General features: G+C 35.3%; 2 protein-coding genes across 2 annotated transcripts; one reads left to right on the top strand and one right to left on the bottom strand.

The window, feature by feature from the left end:
* Positions 1-458: 458 nt before the first annotated feature.
* LOC125072949 lies at positions 459-22,375 on the bottom strand. Its single transcript, XM_047683586.1, has 23 exons — positions 22,366-22,375; positions 17,209-18,097; positions 16,783-17,048; positions 15,363-15,549; positions 14,032-14,209; positions 13,504-13,721; positions 12,865-13,038; positions 12,488-12,662; positions 12,272-12,377; positions 11,733-11,884; positions 10,953-11,165; positions 10,616-10,750; positions 10,319-10,403; positions 9,888-10,077; positions 9,511-9,672; positions 8,866-8,988; positions 7,510-7,774; positions 6,343-6,448; positions 3,576-3,737; positions 3,150-3,322; positions 2,095-2,304; positions 1,857-1,933; positions 459-1,148 (listed from the first exon to the last, which is right to left on the bottom strand). The coding sequence occupies exons 1-23, from the start codon at positions 22,373-22,375 to the stop codon at positions 1,016-1,018; spliced, it is 4,389 nt and encodes a 1,462-aa protein (XP_047539542.1). The 3' UTR covers positions 459-1,015.
* Positions 22,376-22,749: 374 nt separating this feature from the next.
* Positions 22,750-25,013, top strand: LOC125073029 (myosin regulatory light chain 2). The gene is made up of 3 exons (XM_047683706.1): positions 22,750-22,891; positions 23,801-23,968; positions 24,299-25,013. The coding sequence occupies exons 1-3, from the start codon at positions 22,889-22,891 to the stop codon at positions 24,716-24,718; spliced, it is 591 nt and encodes a 196-aa protein (XP_047539662.1). The 5' UTR covers positions 22,750-22,888; the 3' UTR covers positions 24,719-25,013.
* The last annotated feature ends 1,308 nt before the right edge of the window (positions 25,014-26,321 follow it).

Raw genomic sequence — 26,321 nt, 5'->3', positions numbered from 1 at the left:
AAATAGTCTATTGTGGCTTTTTCGTTGCACATTTGATGAGGATGAACGTTTTGAAAAGCGGTCGTTAAGCTCCATGTATTTGTGTGTCTTGGATTCGTCTCCGTTGCCGTACCCAAATATTACTGTGTATATCCTCATATTAGACAAACTGGCTGGATGAAATCTACATATTTATATATAATGGTTTTTTTTTTGTCAGTCAATTACGTGAAACTACTGAAAGTATCGGTATGAGACTATGCCCAATCGACATGGAATCGTCCGTAGATATTTATAGGTTATAAATTCCGTTGATCCTCAACCTTTTTATATTAAATATGAAGCCAAGCGCGCCTGTAACAGTAAGTCTCCAGTGGGGATAAGCTTTCAATACTATTTTTGTTACTGTTAATCAATTAAGAACACTAGACTGGTATATAAATAATCATGGAAATGAAAAAAACATTTTTTGATATGTAACTTTAATTCTTTCAGAACATTTTTAATTACACATTACAATCATAAACGGTATTACTTACAAACGGAGTTTAATTTACGTTTAGTCAAATAAAGATTAGTCTCTTATTGATTTACATTCGGAAAAGAAGACAACATTGCTTAACCAATCATCCTTTCAACGATATTTATACCTAAAATCGTTATGGTATTAACCTCATATCGTATGGATTGATAGAATTACATTTATTGATTTATAAAAGTAAAGACCGAGGTACAACTGTCTTTCGGTGGATATTTTATTAACAAATGATTATATTAGTACTAAAATTTTCTAAAAGATACATTTAAATCTCTCCAGATTTTTTTAACCTTTACCAAAAATCCGAATCGGTAAATAGTATACTCCAATTTATAGTTAGGTTAATATTTTTGCGAACAACATACGTTTAGTAATATAATTAGTAGAAGTACACTGTTTAACTGATAATCTATTTAATGATATAAATCCATTTCCTAACATCTCAACATGATTGAAGGTTACAAAGGTTCCAGAAAATAATGACTTCTATGAGAATCTTCAATCGATAACAGTTATGTTTAGTTGCTTGCTTTTGTTCGTCTCGAAGCGGTCCATTGTCTTGATGTCCATTATCATCACTATCGATATCGCGAGCACCGTCAGCATCATGAACGTCACCATGAGACCGGACCTGTGGGTTGAAGTCTCGATGAAAAACAATTTACCCCAAAAGTTAAATGTAACATGGAAAGATTTGTCAGTAAGTGAGGTCCAATACAGCGTTGCATAACTATCGATAGTTGACCTCGAAAACTATTCAGGATATCGATAGTACTATCGATAGTATCATTTTGATCAATACTATCGATATTATTGATATCTGCTCTCCGTGAGCAATAATTTTGATTGCGCCAATACTATCGATAGTTTCACTAGCTCTCTGTAAGCAATACTATTGGTAGCAGCGATACTATTGATACTATCGATAGTATCGATACTATTGATACTATCGATAGTATCGATAGTTTTGGACTATCGATAGTTTCGGTTAAAAGTAATGGTTCACTTTCGATAGTCTATCGATAGTGGACTATCGATATGCAACACTACCAATATTACGTTAAGAAAATATAATCTTTATTATAATTTTTTTATTGAAACAAATCAAAATAATTCTTGTTTCAATTCACTTTTGAATCGTCATTCACAATTTTTCATTGTATTTCGTATTATTTGCCTCGTGTATTAAATATGCTAGTTGTCTACCTTTGCAAAATTAGTTATAATATATAAATAAAAGACAATTTGTTCAGTTCTGGTAAGGCTCATTAACAATAATCCACTATTGCTGGAATTATAGAGATTTAATTAAAATCTGTCGTTGTAAGCGATATCTTACCAGATGGGCACGGTCGTGAACGTGATGCAATCGAATGCGTCCGCGAACTTCTCCGTGCTGTCCATAAATACCTGCATCTGAAAACCAATATGTAACCAAACATTCAGAATTTTAAGCTCGACTTCTTAACGGCGTAAAGCTTTGCGTCCCTTACCCAATCAACATTTAATGCAATAATTTAATGCACGTGTTGACTAAAAAGTTTAGTTTTCGGTTAATTAATGGTATATATTATTACCTGTATGTCTGGAAATACGAGACTAGCTTCCTCAGATGTGTAGACAAGTGACTGCGAGCAGTGGTACGCCTTCCCCAGAACAGCCGCCGGTGCGTCGGGGGAGGCGGGCGCTTGCAGGTTGAGTCCCGTGCTCTCCAGACCGCGCTTCACTTCGACACCCACCGCCGTCCACCAGCCAGATAATTGTTTGAATGAGAACTCTAGTGTTATCTGGAAACATCAGATGGTCACAATGAAATTTATTTAGACTATATTTTTCTTTTAATAATTTGTACAAAATTACAAAACTCGCCAAGTTCGCGAATTTGCGTCCTAAGTGTAAAAAATATTAATAATTACAAAATATTTCTGAGTTAGAAGCTTTTCAAAAGTGAATGGTTAAAAGGAGTAAATAATTATAAAAAAATGTAATTCGTGATACTTAAGTGTGTACATTCTAAAATACATTGAAAATTCAAAATGCAATAAGTTCAACAAATACAGAAAAATTTAAAGCTCATGTCAAAAAAAAACATTGACAAATAAGGCACATTATACAATACAAAATATATTAAAGATAAGAAGCGTGGACTTAGTATTTGTTGATTTCTAGACAGGATATACAACATTTTATTGTACATTATTGACATATATACTTTGGAATTAAAGTGGTGGAAAAGACTACTGCTGAGTGTCTTGCCGGTTCTTCTCGGTAGAATCTTTATATTTAATTCAACACTGTAACATGACGATTCAAATGAAAATATATGACAAAAAGAATATTATGACCTTTTATTTTGATTTTATAAATAAGTATAATAATTATTTATTTTAAGCAAAAACATGTTATGTATTTAAAGGTGCTATAATTGATTTACTAAAGCCTTTGATTAAAACGCCTAAGGGCTAATAAACTAAATGTTGCTAAAAAAAAATTGCGTATTATATTTCATCTGTCCTTAATTTTTTTCACAAGTGGTCAAACCTTCAACGCTATCTATATATAGATATATATATAACGAAGTTAGATTATAGGGATCAGCAGTTACCAAACTATCATATATCAAACACGTTACCTTGTCTCTAGTATTATCCCCATCAGCAAAACGAACGACCAGGATGGTATAAAGGCGGGTAGGTTTCACGGTGGGTTCTCCCACCGGAGTGTCCAGCAACGTCAATGTACCATCTGGCCATTTTAGTTCTGGCCACCCTGTGGAGTATATAAGGGCGCCCTTACCCGGAGGACCTGTGGAGGAGCGTAACGTTTTATAAATTTTCGGAATTACCTGTGAGCTAATAACAAAAAATACTTACTTTGAAATCCAAAAGCCAAAAGTTGTAAATGTCATTTTATATTATCACAGCCATAAAGCTAGAATCTTAGGGTGTATTCAATAAAAATATCAAATTATTTGTTAAACGTTTTATGAAACGTTGATTTGACCCAAGTTTATTGTGTAAATAATATTTCTGATATTAAATATGTAAATACGGCTGACCCGTGGCGTTATAAAGGGCGTATTTCGGCAACACCCGAGCCGGTTTCTCTTCTTCGGCGGCGGTCGGTGCACTCGTAGTAGTGCTCTCATCAGAAGCCTGGCGACGCACACGGATCCAGTCACCTTCGTAATCTGACGGCTGGCTTTGAGACACTGAATTTCCTGTAGATTTTAAAATACCTATATAAATAAATATATCTAATCTATCAAATTTTACCTTAACTGTTGTAAGTTAATATAGCCGAGATGGCCCAGTCGATAAAATGAGTGGATCTTTATCATAAATCGGAGTAACAAATAGTATTCGCTTGCGTAATTTGTATCTATAATTTATCTCGTGCTCGACTGAAAGTAAAACATCGAGTGGAAACCTGATGTCCAATAACGTTCGACGATATCAACCAACCTACAGAAGAATAAGCTTCAAACCTTCTAATTACCGTGGGAGCAGATTTTTTTTACTGCTGGGATATTTATGCTATGGACGCGACGATACTGTTGTAAAAGTATATTTCCAATAGATCCCAAACAACAATACTTGGTATTGTTGTGTTCCGGTCTGAAGGGTGAGTAAGCCAGTTTAACTACAGGCACAATAGATATATATATCCGTTCCCAAGGTTGGTGATGCATTAGTGATGTAAGGAATGGTGAACATTTCTTACATCGCCAATGTATATGGGCGACGGTGATTACCGGTCGGTCGGACGGTCATTTACCACCAGGTGGTACATATGTCCCTCTACCTACCTATTAAAAAAAACGGAAAGTAGATTCTACCGAGAAGAAAGGTGATACTTTGCGAAGTCGAAAACTAGGCGTCCTAATTTTACCTTTTTAAGCGCCAATAGTGCAATGGTATAGGAGCCACCTAGCGATGTAAAAAGTCGTAGTTTCGATCCTACCCCTTGGCTATTATCGTCCCCACTCCTAGCACAAGTTTTAAGTTTATTTAAGGGGTAAATAGGTATATTAGTAATTTCTTGAAAGGAACGTTGCCTTAGTTCTTTAAAAAATATATGTTTAGTCTCGTCTCTATACAATGATTCTCTCTATTTCTTTCAAAAAGGTCTATATTCATATGAATATACTGAATGCTGTTGGAAACAAATTGTGAGGCAATTTTCACTAGAGCACTTTATTAAAAATAACCCGAAAGGAGTCGAGCACAAAAAATATAAATAGATCGGAGAGTTCAAAGCAGCAGCATTACCCCAAAGTAAAACGTCGGAAGACATCAATAATACTATAAAAATAAACAAAGTATACTATTCCAGCAGTATACAAATAGCATTGAAGATATTTTTATACGAATTCTTAAAAAACAATATCGATTATTTTTGGAATTGTATCTGCCATCTGATTATAAACACATTCATTGATTGGTTGGCAAGAAATGCTTAAAATTTCATAGACGCTAATATTTATGGATAACCCTTGTCCATAAACATTAGCCAATCAAACCAATCAACAAACTAAAACGCCACCAACCTTGGGAACTGAGATGTCCCTTGTGCCTAAAGTTACACTGTATAACTCACCCATCAAACCAGTACACAACAATACCAAGTAATAGCTGTTTGACGACGGAATATAAGTGGGTGGTACCTACTCAAATTAGCTTTCACAAAACCCTATCAACAAGTATTTACTAAAGTAAATTCATTTTTAGAAAGACTATAATTATTAAATTCAATATTTTTTCGATATAATATATGTATATCAAAATATATAAGTTGCTAAAACATCGGCGCAATTGAAAGTATTGTATCCAATTATAAATAAACAATTTTTCAGTAATTTTGTGCCAACAGAGTGTTGGCTGACAGCCATCAATGAATAATCGAGAATGAAAAACGTCTATTTTATTTTATTAGTTTATTTTTGTATTTCAGCGTCAGCTCGAATTATTAATAATCATCAATCAATGTTACGCCTTATTCCACTTTGACTTTAAGACTTGGAAAAAATATGAGCGTATGCTTGCTTATCGTCCAAAGAGACATGTCTTGGAAATTATTGAGCTAAAGAAATAAATACCAATATGAGGTATCGTTGGTTTTAGATTTTACGAACAATTAAGATATTCTTAAATATCATAATTTAATTATTAAAATTATAAAATAGAAAATCATCTATCGTCGACGAGCTCCGCGCCGAAGTTTCTACATTATTAAAGTACAGTTACAAATCTATTCGTACAATTAGTTGTGTAGAATTAAGTATACTGTCGGAAAACTCAACTATTAGTTTTTAGTGATATATAAAAATAAATCGATATATAATCATAAAACACTATAGTTCAATTAAATTATAAATATTGATTTGAAAACCATTTTAGTTAAATTAAATTAAAATAACTAAATTAAATTTATAATGTATCTCTATTTAAACAAAAAACTAAAAGAGTTTTAATGCATTGCCTGCTTACGTAATACTGGAACGCCCCCTTATTTGTAACAGAACACATCGCAGATACACATACAGCGATAACAATATATACAGCGATAACAATGAATTCAACTGCCAATTTACAATCACAAAACATAATTTATAAGTGTTATCTATGGCAAAGGTTAAAACAATAATCTTAGCGACGATTGCGGTTCCAAATCCAGACAAGCATTACTTTATGGCTTTCATCTGCTACGTTTTTACTTTTAATTCAACTATAGCTCTTCTCTTAGCCTTTTTCTTAAAAATAATTGTAGGTCGTAGTCCAGGGGGAAATTTTCTCTTTTTAAATATAGTTTACAAGTACGCTTACCTAAAACTCCCAAAACACGACCAGCGCCATAAATATCCTGAAGTCTAGCGAATGTCTCGGTCATCTGCGCATCACGCTCCGACCACGGCCCTTGCAGCGTCAGAACCTAGTAATGAACCACTTATAAAACAAGTGGAATAAACAAATGTTAGCATAAAACATAACATCCCGTCTTATCGCTTCTGGTTGACAGGAGGGAGGGCTCGGAATAATCTTAAAGCCACGGAGTACTGCTCATAGTTATGAACTAGTTAGTATTTAACTAACATGACTTTGTATTTTTAAATGTTGAAAAGGAGCAACTACTGAGTTTCTTGCCGGTTCTTCTCGGTAGAATCTCCATTCCGAACCTGTGGTAGCTTCACTTAATTTTTATTTTTTATTTTTTTTTTATTGATAGTAGATGCCTACTTGAACAAAGTATATTTTGATTTAGATTTTTTGAGTATCATTGGTATTTATACAGTAGCTTTTTCTCATTTTTATTTGTATTTACGTTCTCAATGTAGATAATTCATACACAAATAAATATTATATACAAATTATTTTTAGAGACTAAACACCCCTACCATCTTGGTTCGGGTGAAGAAGAATTATCATTTAATCAATTAGAGAATCGTATCAGACTTACCTGCGAATATAGTAGAGTAAGTAAAAATGTTTTTCCTTGAGAAAAATCTATTAACAATGTTATTTATCTAGCAGATATTTATCATTCATAAATTCAAATATATTTGTAAAAAAATACATTAATAGATAAATCATATTATTTAATACGATATTATACGGATGACAAGAAAGCGTGGAGATAATACTTGTTGACTTTCATGGAGAATTATAAAGTATATTCTGATTTTTAGTAGTCGTTGTAATTTGATTCACTATTTAAGTCCTATATTATTATCATATTTGTAATAGCCCCGTTAAATTACAGCACCGGCGTTTGATCGCCATTTTGAATTTACCTTGACCTAGTTTAAAGGTTAGAAATAGCAAATCAAATTTTTACAAGTGTTTTTCATTTATTTACTTTCCTAATACGACTAATCAAATCAAGTTTTATTTGCTCTACTCGTACTATTAACTTCAACTATTCCTTCCGAATTATAAGAAATCAAAGTAAAATATAAACACTACCTGCCCTACTTAACAACATTAATTACATACCTGAGTTTCGTTGATAATGTAATCCGGGTGGACGTCTAAAAAGTCCTGTGGTAGAACCAGTGTCGTTTGACCCTCCAACATTTTCCTCAATCTTGGAAAATTGCCACTGGATAGGGGTACCGAATCCTGGTTATTGAACACCACGATAGCCGCTTGTTCTCCGTAAATCTTCATCAAATCATCCTGGTCCAAGGCCTTGAGAGCTGGCCGTTTGTACTTTTCAAGAGATTTCGGTCCAAAGAATAGGAATGGACCTTCCAAATTTGCATTGCAAGCATAACATAAAAGCGATAGAATATACATGGTTCCTGAGAGCATTTTCGGTCGTCGTTGGAGCTCACCAAGTGGTACAATGGTGGAGCGCGTATTGATTTCCTTTCGCGCCTGCGCCGTGACGACGAGTTTAAAAACAAGGGATGAATTCTAATATCTCGTTTTAACATTGATTTAAATGCATTTTTTATCCGCTTTCATTATCTTTTAGAAGCTTGGTTACGGGTATGGCAGTTAATATAAAAGATCGTTTTTTAATAAAAACATTTATTGTACTAGATTATAATAACTTATTTTATACAATTAAACATCTTATCAGATAGAGGAATGTACACAAGCCAACGCTAATCGTCTGCAGAGGAGTTGAAGATGACCTCGACGAAAAGAAGAATGTTGGTTCTGTAAATAAGTATTGGAATCAATTACGCTGTTTATAAAACATATTTTTTATTTGATAGTCAGCCGAACATCTTAGCGTGATTATGATAATATATATGATTGGTGAAAAGAGTAACTACTAAGATTCTTATCAGTTCTTCTCTGTAGACTCTACGTAAGGACCGGTAAATATATGTTAAATTTGACCGTGGAAAATGTCGATTCAAAATAATTGTTTGTAAAGTCTTCAAAAAAAGTTTTGATTTTTGTGAACTAAAACAAAAGTAATGAAATCCTAATAAATTTAGTGCTCTAATTGTTTCCTATTCATAATCGAATCTGAATAAATGTAATATGTACCCACATACAGAGTACTGTTGTTTATTAATTAAATCAAAGTAGTTGAAAAGTCCACCTGACGGTAATCTCATATCAAGACATTGTGGCAGATACGCTCGAAATTTTTTTCGATAGTATCTGCATACATATTTTAAAAAGTATTGATTGAATCCGTAGTCAATTTGGTTATTTGTAAAATTTGCCCTGAGAACATTTTTAGTATTCGTATTTTCCCAACATCTTGTTCTTCTGCTTGGTATTGCATACAACCATAGGTAAATGTTTATTTGATTTTGATATTTAATTATTTTATTTTACGTTATTTATGTCTTTTCTGATTTTGTAAGTTTAATATTCCACGACTTACTTTTTCTTTCATTCGGGTCAGTGACGCCGCACTGACGGTAGGAGATGGTTCTCTTCCGCTTGGGGTCGACGAAGCCAGGGATGAATATTGAGGGAGAATCTAATCGCCCTGATGCTAATAATCTACAAACAAATGGCCAACTTGACACGTTTCTATTACAACATGTATGGGCTAAGATTTACAGAACATTAATCACTATAAATATTCGAAATAAAGGTAAAGCAGGCAATACTTTTCTTCTTTTAACGACAGAGGTGATGTTCGCGTCATTGGTGTATCTTTTTACAATTTTGAATGACTATAACAGTTGAAACCAGTGAAGTTCTTAACTAATGTTGTCAAAACAAAAGCAGGAAATGTTTTCGTTACAGGAAGTAATAATAAAATTGTTGTTATATATTTACGGGTTACAATTGTTCAAAACTGAAAGAATATATTTCATTGTGAATATATAAATAAGGAATAAATGCATATAGTTTGCATATTATCACACGAATTAATCAAATGTATGGAGTGAATTAGTGGGCTGATATGTGGTATGTGGCTGCTGAATTCCGTAATCAGAGTGCCTTTAACTTCTCCATTCTCGCGTTGGTAATAACTCGTCAGCATTAAGAATTTGAAGAGTCACCTAAGGATCTTACTTAGTGAAATCTAGCTCGAGTCGGCTAGCATCAGGGCCTGTGAAGTGCAGCAGCACCTGCACGCATGCGCCCGCGTGCAGCACGCGAGTGCGCCGCGAGTCCACGCCCACCATCCACTCCGGCACCCCCATCACTCGCCTTACTTCCGCAAGGAACTGGCCCCTGACAAACAATAAAACATAAATGAAGAAAATCTTCATCGAGGAGTACAACCAAGGTAAAATAATAAATAGGGGAGACTATTCAAATTGAATCATTGCACCATAACAGAGAAGATTGACAGACTATATGCAGAACCTAGTAACCACTTGTTAAAGATATTTCTCATAAGTTGTACGAACGTTAGTCAGAATATTAGTCCAAAGGGTTATACTTACAAAACAAATCTCGGAGGCTTCATAATATTGACGAACTTTATGATATCCTTGTCGGGTAGTATGTTGGCGCAGGCGAACCGCTCCGAGCTTCTGTCGGGACCAAATATGACGAGAGAACGACTCATCGCAGACACAGTCCCTTCGAGTGGGAGGTTGCTGTCCACGAACATTTGCCGCTGACCACCTACAGCTGTTGCGAAAAAATTAGTGCTAGGTATTATTTTTTTACCTTCCTTATTGACACTCCACTAAGAAATACACATTTATTCCATACTCTAAACATCCCCTAACATTAAAGGCGCTAGGCCTTGATTTACACTGCCTTACTGACCATTCAAACTGAAACACTACAATATAATACACTATTGCTGTTTGATGTTTTATTATATTTAAATATATACATTGTATATATGTAAGTATAAACTACTAACTTATGGTTCCGAGTCTGGCCGTCAAGTCGCCCACGTCGCATCTCAAAGGATTGTCGGCGCCGCACTCTTGGTTATAAAGGTCGTGCTGTAAACCATAAATCAATTAATAAAATTGCTTTTGTACAAACAAATATGGCACATAATACATTGTTTGTTATAAAGCTGTTCGGCTTATTTTACTATTGAATTATTTGGTAATTTCCAGTATTTAAGTTTTATAATCAAATGCTCTCGGTTGTGGCGATACTATATTTCAGCAAACTATCTACTCCAATCACACGCCGTGTATATACTCACGTTGAGCGGGTCCGCCAGTTGCGTGAAGTACGGGTTCCAGCGGTAGCCGCCGGCGACGCAGCGCGTGCCCGTCACCTTCACCGCCGCGTCCACGCCCACCGGGTTCACGAACACCTCCCATCTGTGGTGGTGAGTCTGTCGCACAAACACGATACGGGATTATCATTGCTATAATAGTATCAGAAGTAAACGTATATAAATTTAATTTAATTTAATTGTTATATATTTGTCGCGCGTGGTCAGCCCGCACACCAGTTATTTAGTGACAATCCCTAGTCCCAGTACTAGACAACTCCTTTACTTGAATGATGTAAATCGAAAGGTGCTTATTACTCACGAGGTTGGTGTCCCTGACTCCCGGATGTCGCAGCTTGACTTCGAGGATGGTGTCGCTGGTGCTGCCGTCGCCGTGCACGAGCTGCGTCATGCGCACGTAGCCGTGCGCGAACCCGCCGGGGTGGTGGAAGGACGCGATGGCGCGGATCTCGCGCGCCTCGGTCGGGCTGTAGCCGCGCTCGATAGATGAACACGCCCAGCGACGGTCTTTGCTCTAAGATTATATATACATCATGTTTTCACGAGTACGTATCATAACATATACCATTTTTTTTTTTATTATTATTCTTTAATGTACAAATAAAACATGTACAGAGGGCGGACTTAACGCTATAACAGCATTTTCTGCCAGCCAACCCAGAATAGTGTAGGAGAGTAGTCAGTAGGGTGTGCACAGAAGTTAAAGAATAATTAAAAAATATATATACATAGCAATACATGCCTATAAATATATATAATAATAATACAGTACATTTCGATATTATACATAATATATAATACATAAATATACATATACATAATATACATAAATATGCACAAACATATACATATATAAGTACATAAATATATATATATATATGAATCCAATTATGATAATAGTATTTATGAAAAGACATCACATAGTGTTGACAGATGATTGATTGATGATTTCGTTTTTTTTCTTAAAAAAATCAGATCAAACTTTACACATTTAAGATGAAATCTTAAATAAATTATAATATATAATAAAATAAATATTTTCGAATTACGTTGCACTTGCATATAAAAAAATAAATTGTACCTTCTTGTGGAGAGCGACGGACCGTCCCAAAATACTATAAGGCCCATACAGAGAGAGTTGCGTCTCGTTGTAGTACGTTGTTAACGTTTTAAAATTGTCAAGAAGACCGTACTTTTCACCCAAATCGCCAAGTTCGTACTGGTCTGCGGTTCCTGTAAGGAATAGTAAAATGTGCTATTATTTATAATCTGTAATATTTGTTAAGGAAAAGTGTAGAAAGACTTTAATTTTTATGTAAAAAGTAGGCAGACGGGCAAGTGGGCCACCTGATGGTAAGTGGTCACCACTGCGCATAGACATTGACGCTCTAAGAAGTAATAATCATTCCTTATATCACACCAAGCGTCACCAACCTTGGGAGCTAAGATGCTATGTCCCTCGTGCCTTTAGTTACACTGGCTGACTCACCCTTCAAACCGGAACGTAACAATACTAAGTATTGCTGGTTGGCGGTAGAATAAATGATGAGTGGGTGGTGGCTTCCCAGACAAGGGCTTGCACAAAGTCTAAGTAAAAGACTGGAAAAATGTTAACCTCACCTTTAGCAGTAGGAGGACTGAGCGATTTGTTCACGTGGAATGGGTTGTAAGTATCGTAAATTGTCGTCTTCTCACAAGGAAACTCCAACTCTTTTTCTATAGGAGTCTGCAAAACAAGAATTCCATCAATATTTCTTAATATTATGACCGTTTGTCAAATTAAAATGAATTTATAGATTTGAGTTAAAGTCTTCTTAAAGTTAAATTCTTACTAACCATATGTATTTTGTAATTTCTGATATCTTCGTCCAGTCCCTCCAGCGTGACTTGGACATTGGTTATGTCGTATTCTGACTGCTGAGTCAACTCCAGCTTGCCCTTCAACCCCACAGTGTTTCCGTTACCGAACCAATCTTGAATAACAGCTTTGCGACGGTGAAGACCATTCACGCTATTAAAAAGTATTAATAATAAAGGCTGGTTCAAATTGAAACCCAACTTGTACAATTCTTGACAAGTTTTTGTATTAATAAATCTATTGACATTAAATTTGCCACATTCTCAATCGTAAAACTTTAGAACATTATTTTCGTTAATTTCTTCACTAACGTTATTAGTCATTAAAACAATGCACGAATTCTGTAATAACTCACACGGAGCAAGCCAGTCTCTCCCCGCGCGCAACAGGTCCGTGGTCGTCGTAGATCACGAGCGAACGTCGCAATACAGAGCGCACGCCCGAGAGAGCGATCAAGCTGTCCGTGAACAGCCGTCGCGTCAGACGAGCGCTATCCACTTTCTTTCCAGCAATGGATAACATGCCGTGCCTACAAAATGACATTATTGTAAAACTCAAAAACCGTGGCAGTATATTATAAAGGCAATTGATCTGTTGGAAGGCAAGTGACCATCATCATGGCCGAAAGACAAACTTTAACAAGAAATTTAAAGATTTAAATGAGCTTTACATCACCAATTCTGCCTACTTTGCTATACGATACTAGAATCAAAAATCATCTTCTATCATCAAGAAAAATAATGGTTTTGGACGATTAGATGGTATAGGCATGTACAGAGGATGAATCAATATACTACCACCGGGATGAATCGTTTCAAATGCGTAGATATACGATACAATAGTAATGAACAACTTGTGGCAGACACTAGCCAACTAGCCACTTACATATGAAAGCGCATAAGTGAATGGAATAGATCATAACATTGATATATGATGTATAGTTTGAAAGTGTGTTAGACAACGTAAGTCTATTGTTAAGCAGCTGAAGATGCACCTCGTCGTGAAGTCTCCTAGACGACACAGGCCCTCGTGCGCGGAAGAGCACGAGCGCTCCGGGTTTCGCGCGTCCACTTCCATGTCTTTCTGCTGCAGCACGCGGCCGGCGCTGAGGCAACGCGCCGTCCAGTTGTAGTAGTCCTTGCCCGGTGCGTGCTCGTGAATAGCCCAGCGGTGTTCGAAAGTATTGTTGATGCTGGCACCATCCGCGTGTACCTAGATGTAACCAAAGCATTATATTAGAAACTAACATAACTAAGCTCTAAAAACAGAAATAGAATCGATTCTCAAATACCCCAAAAATGGGCAATAGTTCTTTTTGTTCTCCTAAAGCCCTGGTATATCTTACATCACCAAAAGCATAAACTTTACATTTAACACACATAAATTTGTGTTATTTTAGCAGCTTATAAAGCGTTCTGTACGTTATATATGTTTTAATATATTGTATTCGTTGCACTAAATTATTTTCAAAAAGTTTGGAAAATACAGTATTCATAGTCCGCAGATGAAGTTAGTATGTTACCATGCTCTCGATAATGATGGTGGTGTCCTCCCAAGGTCGTTCCAGAGGCTGCCTCAGTACGACTCTACCGACGATAGGGTAACGGAACACAACTTGCGCAGAGCTCATCTGCGTCTGATACTCCGTGCCATACTCGTAAGGGAGGATTGTAGCGCAGAGTTCGTGTTTCGGTTGTCTCCTGTATATTTAAAGAAACATAACTAATTGCTTCAAATGAATTGTGCTACATTTTCCGTAACAGTATCACTGAGTGAGTAATATGTAATGCGAATGTAACTCTGTCTGTTTGTTACCTCATCACGACAGCGAGAGTCACTATGCCGATTGCAATGAAAGTTGATATCGAGATAGCTATTGAACAATGTACATTTTGTGGTGTGATACGGCATTGAGTCAATAAATAACTCTGACACAGAGAGAATTGCTAATGGTGAAATAATAAATAAGGAAATTTGAATTCGAATAATATTTTTAGAAAAATGAAAGCAGTATTTTGGGTTTATTATGATTTAGGACTACTATCACAAGCAAGTTGGCCCTTTTAGATAAAGAGGACCATAACTTTCATTCACAATGAATGCACAATACTAATAATACAAATGCTTATAAATATTAGTATAGACTAATAAAAGTAACTCTGTCTGTTAATCACGCTTAATTCGCTGAACCGATTTAGGTGAAATTTGTTATAAAGATAGTTCCGAAGAAGAACATAGGCTTTTTAATTCGCCCCTCGAGGGGAACAGTTATTTTTCAAAAGTTAAAGATAAGATAAATATCGTGCAGCTGAAGCAAGTTCAGCTAGTATTGATATATTTTAGGTATTATCTTTAAAATATTTCTTTCCGATATTGTAAAACTCATGATATTATTTATTGCATAGAATCCGAGCAAATTATAAAATATTATACGTGGAACGCCTGAAAGTGTATAATTGCACAAATGTCGATAGAGTGAATACGAAGTCTACGAAGGCGTTTTGAAACGAAATATCTAATTTTAAATAAATCATACGCTCATAGTCACATCACTAACTCGCTTCAAAATTAACCGCACCTTACCATATACCATTGAATGAATAAATGATCAAATGTCAAAGTTACGTCTTAAGTTTTTTGCAGCCAAACATTTCCTGCAAAGAATAAATATCCTCGCAGTATTTCCGTTCATCGTTAAATACATTGTAAAGACAAATTAAAATGATAATAACGTAGTAATCCAGGGTTCAACCCGCAATTGTTAGTTAATAACAGACGGTGTAACCACCGAACTGTATCGGCTCACCTACAACATATAAATACACTAATCTAAGCTCGTTGTTCTGTACTTACCTGGTCAAAACCACAGCTCTATGCAGAACGCTATTTCGACCACTGAGTGGCAGGAAGACGTCCCAATAGGCTCCGCTGAGCTCGTTCACGAGACCCGGCAATAAGTACTTGTGGTTCAGGTATTCCGTGCGATCCTTGTATTTGCCCAGCAGGTCGCCGATAGGATACTGGTCCATTGTTCCCATACCTGTATAAATATTTATGCATTTTGTTTCATATTTCTATTAAACCTAAGTCCTACCTAGTATATAAGTACTTCTTCAAATAATAATATTACCACCAAGAAAACTTATATTTACAAGAAAAAAACTCTTAAATTTGCCAAGCGATTTTATCTACCATTTACAAAATTAGAGTTCCTTTACATTGGGGGAAATCGGGACATCTTCAAAGTATTGTCATGATTCGAAAATTGAATAATATAATCTATTCTAATCTTAACATATATGTACATCAGCCTTACATAAGTGGTGACACAATTAACAGCAAATACCACTACATACTACGTAACATCCGAATTCCGCGGCAAGTATTATGCGAAGCGATAAACAATATTGTACTGGATGTGGGCCAACTACGATCAGATCGGAATCTCAGTTACCCAAATACTAGTTGAATTTAACTATAATTCATAAACACAGAATTTACTTTCATTAAATAAAACTATATAATAGTTTTGTTAATTTCAAGAAATATTCAGCTAAATATGACAAAGAACAGTTACGCGTTAAAAAAGAAAAAATACTAACCCTAATTTAGTACTTAACATAAGCATACATATAAATACATACTAATAAATAATCAATAAACAAAGACTTTTGATTAGAAATGCTTTAATTAATGTACAAGGCGATGCACTGAGTTTCACGGTTCGTGGTAAATTCTACATTAGAATATCGAATACGTTGCTTGACGTACGCTTGACGTTTTACTGAAAACTTGTAAAAAAATTTTTTTTTTTATGGCATTGGTTGGCGGACGAGCATATGGGCCACCTGATGGTATGTGGTCACCACCGCCCATAGACGAAGGCGCTGTAAGAAATATTAACCATTCCTTACATCACCTATGCGCCACCAACCTCGGGAACTAAGATGTTATGTCTCTTGTGCCTGTGATTACACTGGCTCTCTCACCCTTCTAGCCGGAACACAACAATACAGAGTACTGTTATTTGGCGGTAGAATATCTGATGAGTGGGTGGTACCTACCCAGACGGGCTTGCACAAAGCCCTACCACCAAGTAAATATATTTAAAGGTGAAACATTTATGAACCTACTTGAATAAAGTACAAATTTTCGTCGCGATATTACTTATATAATTATATATAAACATGTTCAAGACTTTTTCATGATATCTTCAAAAAGGGATACTGTTTTTTTTCTAATATGTCATAATTTTGAATACACAGTTACTCACCAGGAGGTGGTACATTCTTCTCGTCAACCCCAGTAGGATTATATAAATTACCCGTAGTGTTACATATGCTTTTCCACTTTTCGGGATCTATAACTTTCGGTGGTAGCTCTCTAATGCTGTACTGCAGCATGGAGCTCACAAATCTAAGATTGGACTCGTAATCCTGATCTGAAGCACCGAGCTGGAAATTCGCCCATGTCGGATCTAATGGAGATCGCTGACTGAATTCCACAGCGCCTTTAATCCCGTCCATGTTGATGAGAGCTCTGCATATTAAAATAAAACATGTTTTCTATTACAAATTTAACAATTGAATTACTTACAGTATAAACAAAATACAAACTAGTAAAACTGTGTTTTTCTTTTCCCCCAGTCGCCTCTGATACAAATAAATCCGAGAATAATTTTATATAAAATCGCACTTACTTGGTAGTCTTTGGCTGCATCGGTCTCAACTTAGCACAAGCTAAGAAGCTATCGGAATGTCTAGTATCAAATATCACAACATAAAGATTCCTCTTCGTAGCTTCCATGTCGCTTCTCAAGATATTTAAAACTTCATCCTTGTATAACTTCTTCATTTTCTTCTCTGTCGCATCAGTCGCCACTTTAATGAGACCAAACCGGCTATCCAGGTCACCAACACTCATGCCCTCGCCGCTATTGTCAGGATTGAATACTAATTGAAGAACATTGCAATTATCTTCATGACTGCCTTTATCTGAATCGAATATATCTGTCACGAACAATTTCCACTTATGTTCGGTATAACCGAGACCTTCTTTCAATACTTTAGTATGGTAGAGGTCAGCTTGGACATATGAATCAGTCTCGTCCAATTCGGGCGTCGTTAACCATCTGAAATTCAAAGTACCGGCTATGGGCGAAGTAAATCTTGCGACTGCATGCTTTTCAGACAACATGTCCGTGGATAAAATGGAGGCACAGATGACTCTGTCCCTGTCTGCAGTTTCTAATATAATACTTTTACCCCAAAGGCCCATGGGACCAGTTAACGTATTTTTACTCTCGAATTCCGCGTGGTCTTTGCCAGGCACTATCAAGTAACCAAGTTCCTCTGTCAAGTCTATCAGCTCTTTACCGAGACTGGATTCTGAACACCTTTCGTTCGACACATCTCTGTAATCTACGGGATATTCGTGAATTGACCACTTCCAAACTCCATCCGGATATTGTAGAGTCGGCTTCAAGTTGGTTCTAATGCCAATAAGACTGTCATTTTTACTAGAGAACTCGATTTCTCCGTGCAGCCCATGCTGTGAGATATAGGCTCGGAGCACGAGAGCATTTACATCTGTGAAAATAATAAATAGCACTTTACCTGATTGTTAGTAATTTAACAAATATTCCCCTCATTACGCTGTATATAGTGTCTTGATTAATTCTTATTAAAATTGTATTAATCAAATTTGTCAATACTAATACTTAGAACACTTCTATCTCCAAAATATCGTAAACAATGTGTGTTGTTTATTTTATTGTTGTTAATAATTTCCTTAACTTTTATATAGACTTATTATTAATTTATAAAAAACGCTCGTTTGTTATTTCGTTAAACAAGTTATTGAAGTTCGAACTTTCTCAAGTTATCGTTATATTATATTTGTTTATTATATTATCGCAAAGAAACAGAAATCGCATTGAATTAACTTTTACTTTGTAAGGCCTAAATGTACTTACAGATTACAATAGTACAAAAACAGTAAGAAATTTATTATATCATGTATTTAAAATAGCCCTTAAAGTGTGAACCACAAAAGTCAAAATTATTTATATAATCTTGACAGAGGTCAGTTTCGCACGAAAAATGTGTTTTCCGACAAACAACACTTATTTTGAAATAATTTAAACACACACCTGTTAATAAAGTCACTAAGAAAATTAAGCACAATAACTTTGGTAAATGACTATGTAAGTTACACATTTTATTCACTTTTTTTTTTTACATTTTCGTCACAAATACAACTTCGCTAAGTTATAGTAACCATACTATCTGACTCTCAAAGTGAAAGGCACTGAGTCAAGTATGGTCAACTTAACGAATGAGACGGCGTGTGTTAGACGGAGACAGATTACTTAACGTACCAGTTATGAATGCTAAGTATTTGGATGTTTATACGATGATGGCGGGAAATGATTCAATTTTCAATCAAATTCCTTAATATTAGGTGTATGAATTTTTCGTATTTTGCTTGTTCTGTATATTAAAAAGAAGGATAGTAGATAATATTACGGTGTTAAAAAATAAAAAACAAAATTATGGGTGCAATTATTTTATGTATATAAAACATATGGTACAGTGACGTATTGGTAAAGTGACGTAATAATGACGTCTTCGTGTTCTTCTGCCTCGTCTCGAATCATAAATTCTATGTGCTGTGATCTGATACGGAGAATTAGAACTGTAAGACTATATACAGATGCAAGGTACGTTGTCTTGCGGATGGCAGCGCGTTGGCTATTTACGGTATGGCGCTACGAATGCCAATGTCTGTAAATAAACCACTAACTAGCAGGTGACCCGTTTGTTCGAAAAGAGATTACAAATATTTTTAGCTTTACCTTCGGAATTTTCCGATTGTTTAACATTAAGGGTATGCTATCGATGTAACGATATGGTTGATCCAGATGTTGTCGCTACGATTTATGAAGCGTGCAACATAAAAAAAAAAAAAAAACATAGGCGGGAAATTTTAAGCTCTCTTCTGGATACGCTGGAACCGGGAACGTTGTTACAACATTATCTTACATTACTGTATTGTTTTACTTTAATTCTTAACTTAACCAATAAAGAAAAACGTTATTTATTAATTTCGAGAGTGATACATACAACTTATATAAATACACCGTACAAATAACTAGCAGCAGTTAATTAACAAATAACTTTCTTTACACAGAAGTCAATAATCATGAAGCAACACGGAATCAATGATTAGAAGTATCTTGAAAAAGTAATTCAGTTCTGCAATGTCTTTATTCTGGAAAAATATATTCGCTTGTATAATAAAATCCACGAGATATTTTATACAGTTGCTAAATTTTAAGTTTCAGTTGCCAATAAATTTCCAATTTACTTGGTTTGAAAAACCAATAATAGATACAAAAATGTTTTGTATTATGTTAGTATTCGTTCTTGATTGGAGAATTTACATTCCGATCCAGTGGTAGCTTTACATTTAATCTAAGTTCGTAAAAAACAATTCAAAACTGCTCGTTAGAGCCTCTTCGAATAAAATATATTTTCATTTCAGTTGATTTTTATTTTCAGCTACCATCCGATAATGTCCCAAAGCTGTGAAGAGATCTATTTTCTTATAATAAGGAAGGTTTTGATTCTTATTAGTAGTTTAATCACCACGCTAATCCGCAGTAGATTCTATTCGAACAATACTGGTTATGATGTTTGCCTATTGGTTTTATACAAGCTCGTCTACGTTGGTTCCAACCGTACATTATAATTGCTAGCACCGGACAGCAACATATCACTGTTTTGGTTGAAATGATAAGTGACCTGTGTTAGGCACAGGGGGTTTTGTTATACTTTATGTATTTGACGCATTGACAGAGTAAAGAATTGATGTCTCTGTGTTATGATTATCAGTTCAGTATCAGTTGTTAATTAATGTGTTGATTTTAATATTTCCAATCTTTATTTCAATGTAAACTTAGCCACGACATAGTTTTGTTATGATTACGTATAGGTGTAATCGGTGTGGATTACAATGAGTTTATTCCTGATCGTGTGACTAACTGGACCGAAGACAAAAATAGCCCGCACCGCCCCGCCGATCGCCCCGAATAGCTCCGTAACGCGCGTTCGTCAGCGCTTAGGCCATAATTGTTAATTTACCTGAGAATTAAAATATTATAAATACAATACTGAGAACTCATCCAGCGGTTTTCTGGTATATTTTCTAAATTCTACACATGATTATTGTATTAAATTGTCAGCTGAATATTTCATATTGTAAGCAAATTTAAACAATCCTCTAAAATGCGTCGAAAAGATTTTTTAACTGCCCGACTCTAATATGAAACATACACATATATAATAATAAGAAATCCTAAGCTTTAACCAGATCAGATAATTAACCCATAGATTTTAGGATTTATTCGAAACTTTATTTTTATATTTTATTACTAATCTGGTTATAACTTTTGCCTAAAAGCTCGACTTTTGGCTATTCTCGTTGCTAACGATAAACTACATCAAATATACTACGTGTGGTATTGTAAGGTGATATTATGAATAGTGTTATAATTCTCTCTTGATCTAGCTCCTGTAATATATTGTAATATCCAAACTTAACTCTGTTAGCACCGATTTCATAGGAATGTTAATATTCCTGATAACAACAGCATCCCAGAGAACGATTTGGTATTTTCAATTTCCGTTAACGTTTTTTTGTATTCTTATGAATATTACAAAACTTGCGAAATTTTACATAACAAATGGCGATTTTTTCATGAGATTACGATCGCCATCGGGCCATTTTAAGTAAACATATAATATTTGTCAATTTATTGTAAACCAATTTGTGTATGATAAAAATGTAGCTTAACACGTTTTCCGAGTCCACGAGAATACCAACGGTAGCTACTGAGACCAAAAACTTGACAATTACTTATTGGCTCAAATCGATGTTTGTCCTTTTGATGGAGGTTCGTAATACTATGTATATTATAGTATTCATTTATAGTGTTTGGTTTTGCTGATTTTATCGCCATTTCGGCCTCGCGACAAATGAAAATGATGTCTAGTTCTAATTTAAAAAGTCCTAAGTAATTTAGGACAAAAGGACAATTTAAGATCAGAAATGGTTCAGTGGCAAAACAGCCGAAGATGGGTTCATTCCCGATTAAGAACCACTAATAAATTATCATTAGTATTTCGTACATATTATATTTCACTTCGTGCTTTGCGCTGAAAGAAAACATCGTAAGGAAATTTGGTAAGTCCTATCAAAAATTACCAAATATATTTCTAACTAAGGGCTGTGGTCAGCTGTGAGGCGTTTGTTAATTTTTAATACTTTATAAAGGCCAAGTCATTAATATTCGTTACTGAAATCACGTTCATATGAATTCTAGCTACTTATAAAACCCACCTGTTTCCGAGAGTCACATTGCCTCAACGGTTAATGCCTATCTTAATGCTTAATATGACACAATTTGAAAATAAGGTGCTAGCATAAATAAAATATTATCTAAGCGGGTAGTCCAAGTTCATTGTCTTAATTGTATGATATTGTATAATTCATCATTTGAATTAACAAAAAGTACGGATTAAGAAATTTTATTAATCTTCTGTTATATTATTCAAGAAAATATATTTTTTTATAGCAAATACAACTGTTTTTCCTTAAAACTTTCTTTCCCTATCATCTAACATATTGTCTTATTAGATATTTTGCTGCTCGCTTCTTGATCGATATGGGAGTCTCTGTTATTGTATTTAACAAGAATCAATTCTGTCAAACCTCTTCCTGAGTTTGTAAGCAACTTTAGCATAATTTCATGGATTCAAAATAACTCCAGCATCATTTTCATAGACAAAATTACCTTTAAACATGATTCTTACGGAAAATTTGTTTTTGGTTAGTGTACATTGTTATTATTTCCTGATTTCATTTCATGCAATTACATTGACAGAATGAATATAAGAAGTCAAATATTTGTTTTAAAATCAAAAATCCTGATCCCGATCAGGCAGACTAAACATCGATCGATGTATCTTTAACAGGGTTGCTAATTGTATAGCTATTATTAAAGATCGCAACAGTCAAAATACCGTTTGAAATGAAACTTTGCAAAACCAATAATCTTCGCCGAGGCTAGTAGCTGATATTATTTTTAAATCGTTGGGCACGGCCGAACGTCCGAGCGCACTAAAGAGTTGTGATGCGTTCCCGGTACAGATATTATTTAACGAACTATATATGGGATCGTGCGCAGGAACCGAATCCGGGCAGTGGAAGGGAGGGGGAAAACTCTTGGACGCTGGACCGGGAACGATAACTCGGAGTCAGGGTGGGACTGCCGAGCGGTACAGTCTCTCTTCCGTCGAACCAACAAACTATACAAAATGGTAAGTCTAGTGAAGTGAAACGGGCGGTTCAAGTGTTTAGTGAACTTAGTGATGACGATGATGTGCGTGCGAGTGACTTTCTTATTGATCTAGTCGTTGATAGCAATGTTTCATTAGATAAAGATTTCGGTTGCTCGAGTGGCATTTTCGAATTTTAAATTCGTTAGAATCAAAGTAGTTAATAAATTCAATACTGAAATGTAATAACGAGACAAATTCAATTTAATTGATTATCTATATCCAAATAATAAACACCAAGATAAACGTAAAAAAAAATGAATAAGGAATTTTAAAATAGTTCAGCTGATTTTTTTTTTTAAATATAACTTAAAATAATCAAATGGCCCGGTAACAGAAACTAGTACAAGATTCTATTTTTGATGATTTCACGTTCGCGTCTGTAAGCAGATGCCGATTCGTCTAAATATAAAGGCGCCTTCAACCACGCTTCCAACGCCAAATCGGGAACTGTCGAAATGAAATTCAATAATAGATCAATTACTGGCAGAGAAATTTATATTGAGATTTATTAAGCTCAAGCCAAATATCTTTTATTTATTTTAATCAATCAATCCAATCTGAATAATAATTACCAATATTACTATATTGTCTTCTAAAAGATAATAAATTTAAATGAAATCGTATGAAAAGAAACTTAAGATTTATCATAAAGTAAAAATATGAAACGACGATCAAAGAATACCAAATACATAACAAAACGAAATCGATGGAAAATGTGACAAACACAGTTCTGTATCGGTATGACATTCAATGTTAAATATTGAACTATATATACTTAAATAGTAAATGTTATTACATAAAGAAAATAAACTTTATAAACATTTTACTAATTATAACATCGTATTCAGAATATAAGAAATTATTATAAATATAATATATCTTTTATAGGCGGACAAAGAAAAGAAGATCAAGAAGAAGAAGGCAAAAGAAGACGCACCCGCTGAAGAGGCGGCAGCGCCCGCTGAAAGACAGTCACGTGGAAGCCGCAAGGCCAAGCGTACTGGCTCCAATGTCTTCTCTATGTTCTCCCAGAAGCAGGTCGCCGAATTCAAAGAGGTCAGGATATAAGTAATCTAGTAGTTTGGTGGCTCAATCACCGTGTAATTAAGTAACTTTTGACACACCATCTGAAATTGAGTAGTTGGTATTTTTGCAAATGCAATCTCCCTGGAATAAACAATATCGAATCCGTAATGTGACACAAATCTATTATCTCAGCGGCTTGTTTAACTCGTGCGTAGTATATTGTTTTATAAACATAAGAGGTTTGGTCTTAGTAAAATCTGATGTCGATAATAACATCAACATTCTTCATATTTCTTTAGGATTTTAAGAGTCGAATTCAAAAATATTTTGTAATTTTAAATTTTGTCTTTGTTTGTCTAGGCCTTCCAGCTAATGGACCACGACAAGGACGGTATCATCGGTAAGAGCGACCTCCGCGCGACCTTCGATTCCCTGGGCAGACTCGCCAGCGAGAAGGAGCTCGACGAGATGACCAGCGAGGCCTCTGGCCCCATCAACTTCACTCAGCTCCTCACATTGTTCGCAAACCGCATGTCTGGTGGTGCCGACGATGATGACGTTGTCATCAACGCCTTCAAGACCTTCGACAACGATGGCAAGATCGACTCCGAAAGACTGAGGCACGCCCTCATGACCTGGGGTGACAAGTTCTCCGCCGACGAAGTCGACGAAGCTTATGACCAGATGGAAATCGACGACAAAGGTTTCATCGACACCACCAAGCTGATCACCATGCTGACCGCCAGCGCCGAGGAGGAGGAAGGCGGCGAGGCTGCGTAATTTCACTAGCCCACCTGAGGAGCTCGAATATGGAGGTGGCTACCACCCGGCCCACCCGGTTCTTCACATCGGATTAAACGCCATGAGAACCGAAAACTTTTTTATTTAAATTCTCTATGTAATTTATTGTTTCCATTTTTTTATTTATATATAATGAAATATAGTTTTACTATACCAATATCGTGTACAACTGTCCCTAGTTCGGGTGTTTGTTGAGTCAAACGGCAGAAGCCGAGGGATATGTATGGAATACTATGTATTCATATTTTTCTGTTGAAATAAAGATTTAAATCAAGTCTGAGTAAACCAAGGCCCCACAAGGTCATGTCTTAAGTAACCTGGACTTCTCATTACACACCATCACAAACAATACTTGCGGCAAATGGCATATAAATTGAAATAACACTCAAAACAGTTTTCTATTTTTAAGTAGAGACGGATTTAATTCATATTGAACAAATGTGTACTATCATGGAACCACCTTTGTAGGCACAGACAAACTTCCGATATTTATTTTTAAACCAAATATTCGGTCAAAAACGAGTCAGACGTTCTTAAATTATTAACATGATAGCTAAGTAAAATACAGTTACACTTTGTATAGCACTTTATCGGAACAACCTATATGAACTTTTGCTCAATATTACGTCTGACGAAACTGAACATTAACTTTTTTTTTAACATTGTAAATAAAAATCTTTACTCAACAGAGAAACATTACATTTTATTATCGACTCACGAAAAACTAACACCAATGCGGAAAGTTCTAAAATAGTATTAAAAGCAACAGCTCGTAAATGTACTATTGCTGGAGTATGGCCACATCTTCTCTTGAGAAGAAGAATTGGAGCTTACCCTGTCACGCTCCCGCTGCGGGTTAGTTTACATGTACCTAGTGGAAGCCAATATCCCACTGCAACCAACTTCACAATGTTTGCCCACCGTAACTTTTTCTTGTTCTTATCTTGTACTTGTATTTTTGCTCAAGTTACACTAGACCACTCTTAACAGTGAAAACTACATGAGTGTTTTCTTTACCCTCTTAGTCTTATACTTCGTGCGGACTGTAATTCAATGGGATTCGACCGATTCTTTCAGATAATGTTGTCTTAGATTTTCGCGATTATTACACATTGAAATAAAACTAATTTTTAACGGACACTTTGCAGTGTTCGTGGTCACGGTCTGCCCGTGACCACGAACACTGCAAAGTGCTCGAAACGTCGGGATGTTAAAATAAATAATATACGCGATTAAATCCGTTAAAAACTAGTTTTATTTCGATTCTTTCAGAGTCACGGGGGTGACACTCCTAACTTCATAACTACAAAAGACTCTACTGAGAATACCTTATCAGAAAACACAGTAGCTTCTGACAACCCTGAAGTTGGACTTAAGACCTCAAGACTGGAATAAGCTGCCGAATAAGCTGTCATTTGAGCAAAGTTTTCAAATTCCGTTAATGGTGTAAAGTTGAGCATCAACGAGTTTTCCATAATGATCAATTTTGACTGCTTTTCTATTTTTACAAGAATCTGTTAAAATTGTGATATTGTATTGTTTTTTATGACCATTATCATTATTTTTAATCATATTTAGTCCC

This window comes from Vanessa atalanta, chromosome 23 (genome assembly GCF_905147765.1).
Source record: "Vanessa atalanta chromosome 23, ilVanAtal1.2, whole genome shotgun sequence".
In the NCBI taxonomy this organism is placed as follows: Eukaryota; Metazoa; Arthropoda; class Insecta; order Lepidoptera; family Nymphalidae; genus Vanessa; species Vanessa atalanta.
The sequence above is the reverse complement of the archived record's forward strand: the minus strand, read 5'-3'. Positions and strand labels throughout refer to the sequence as shown.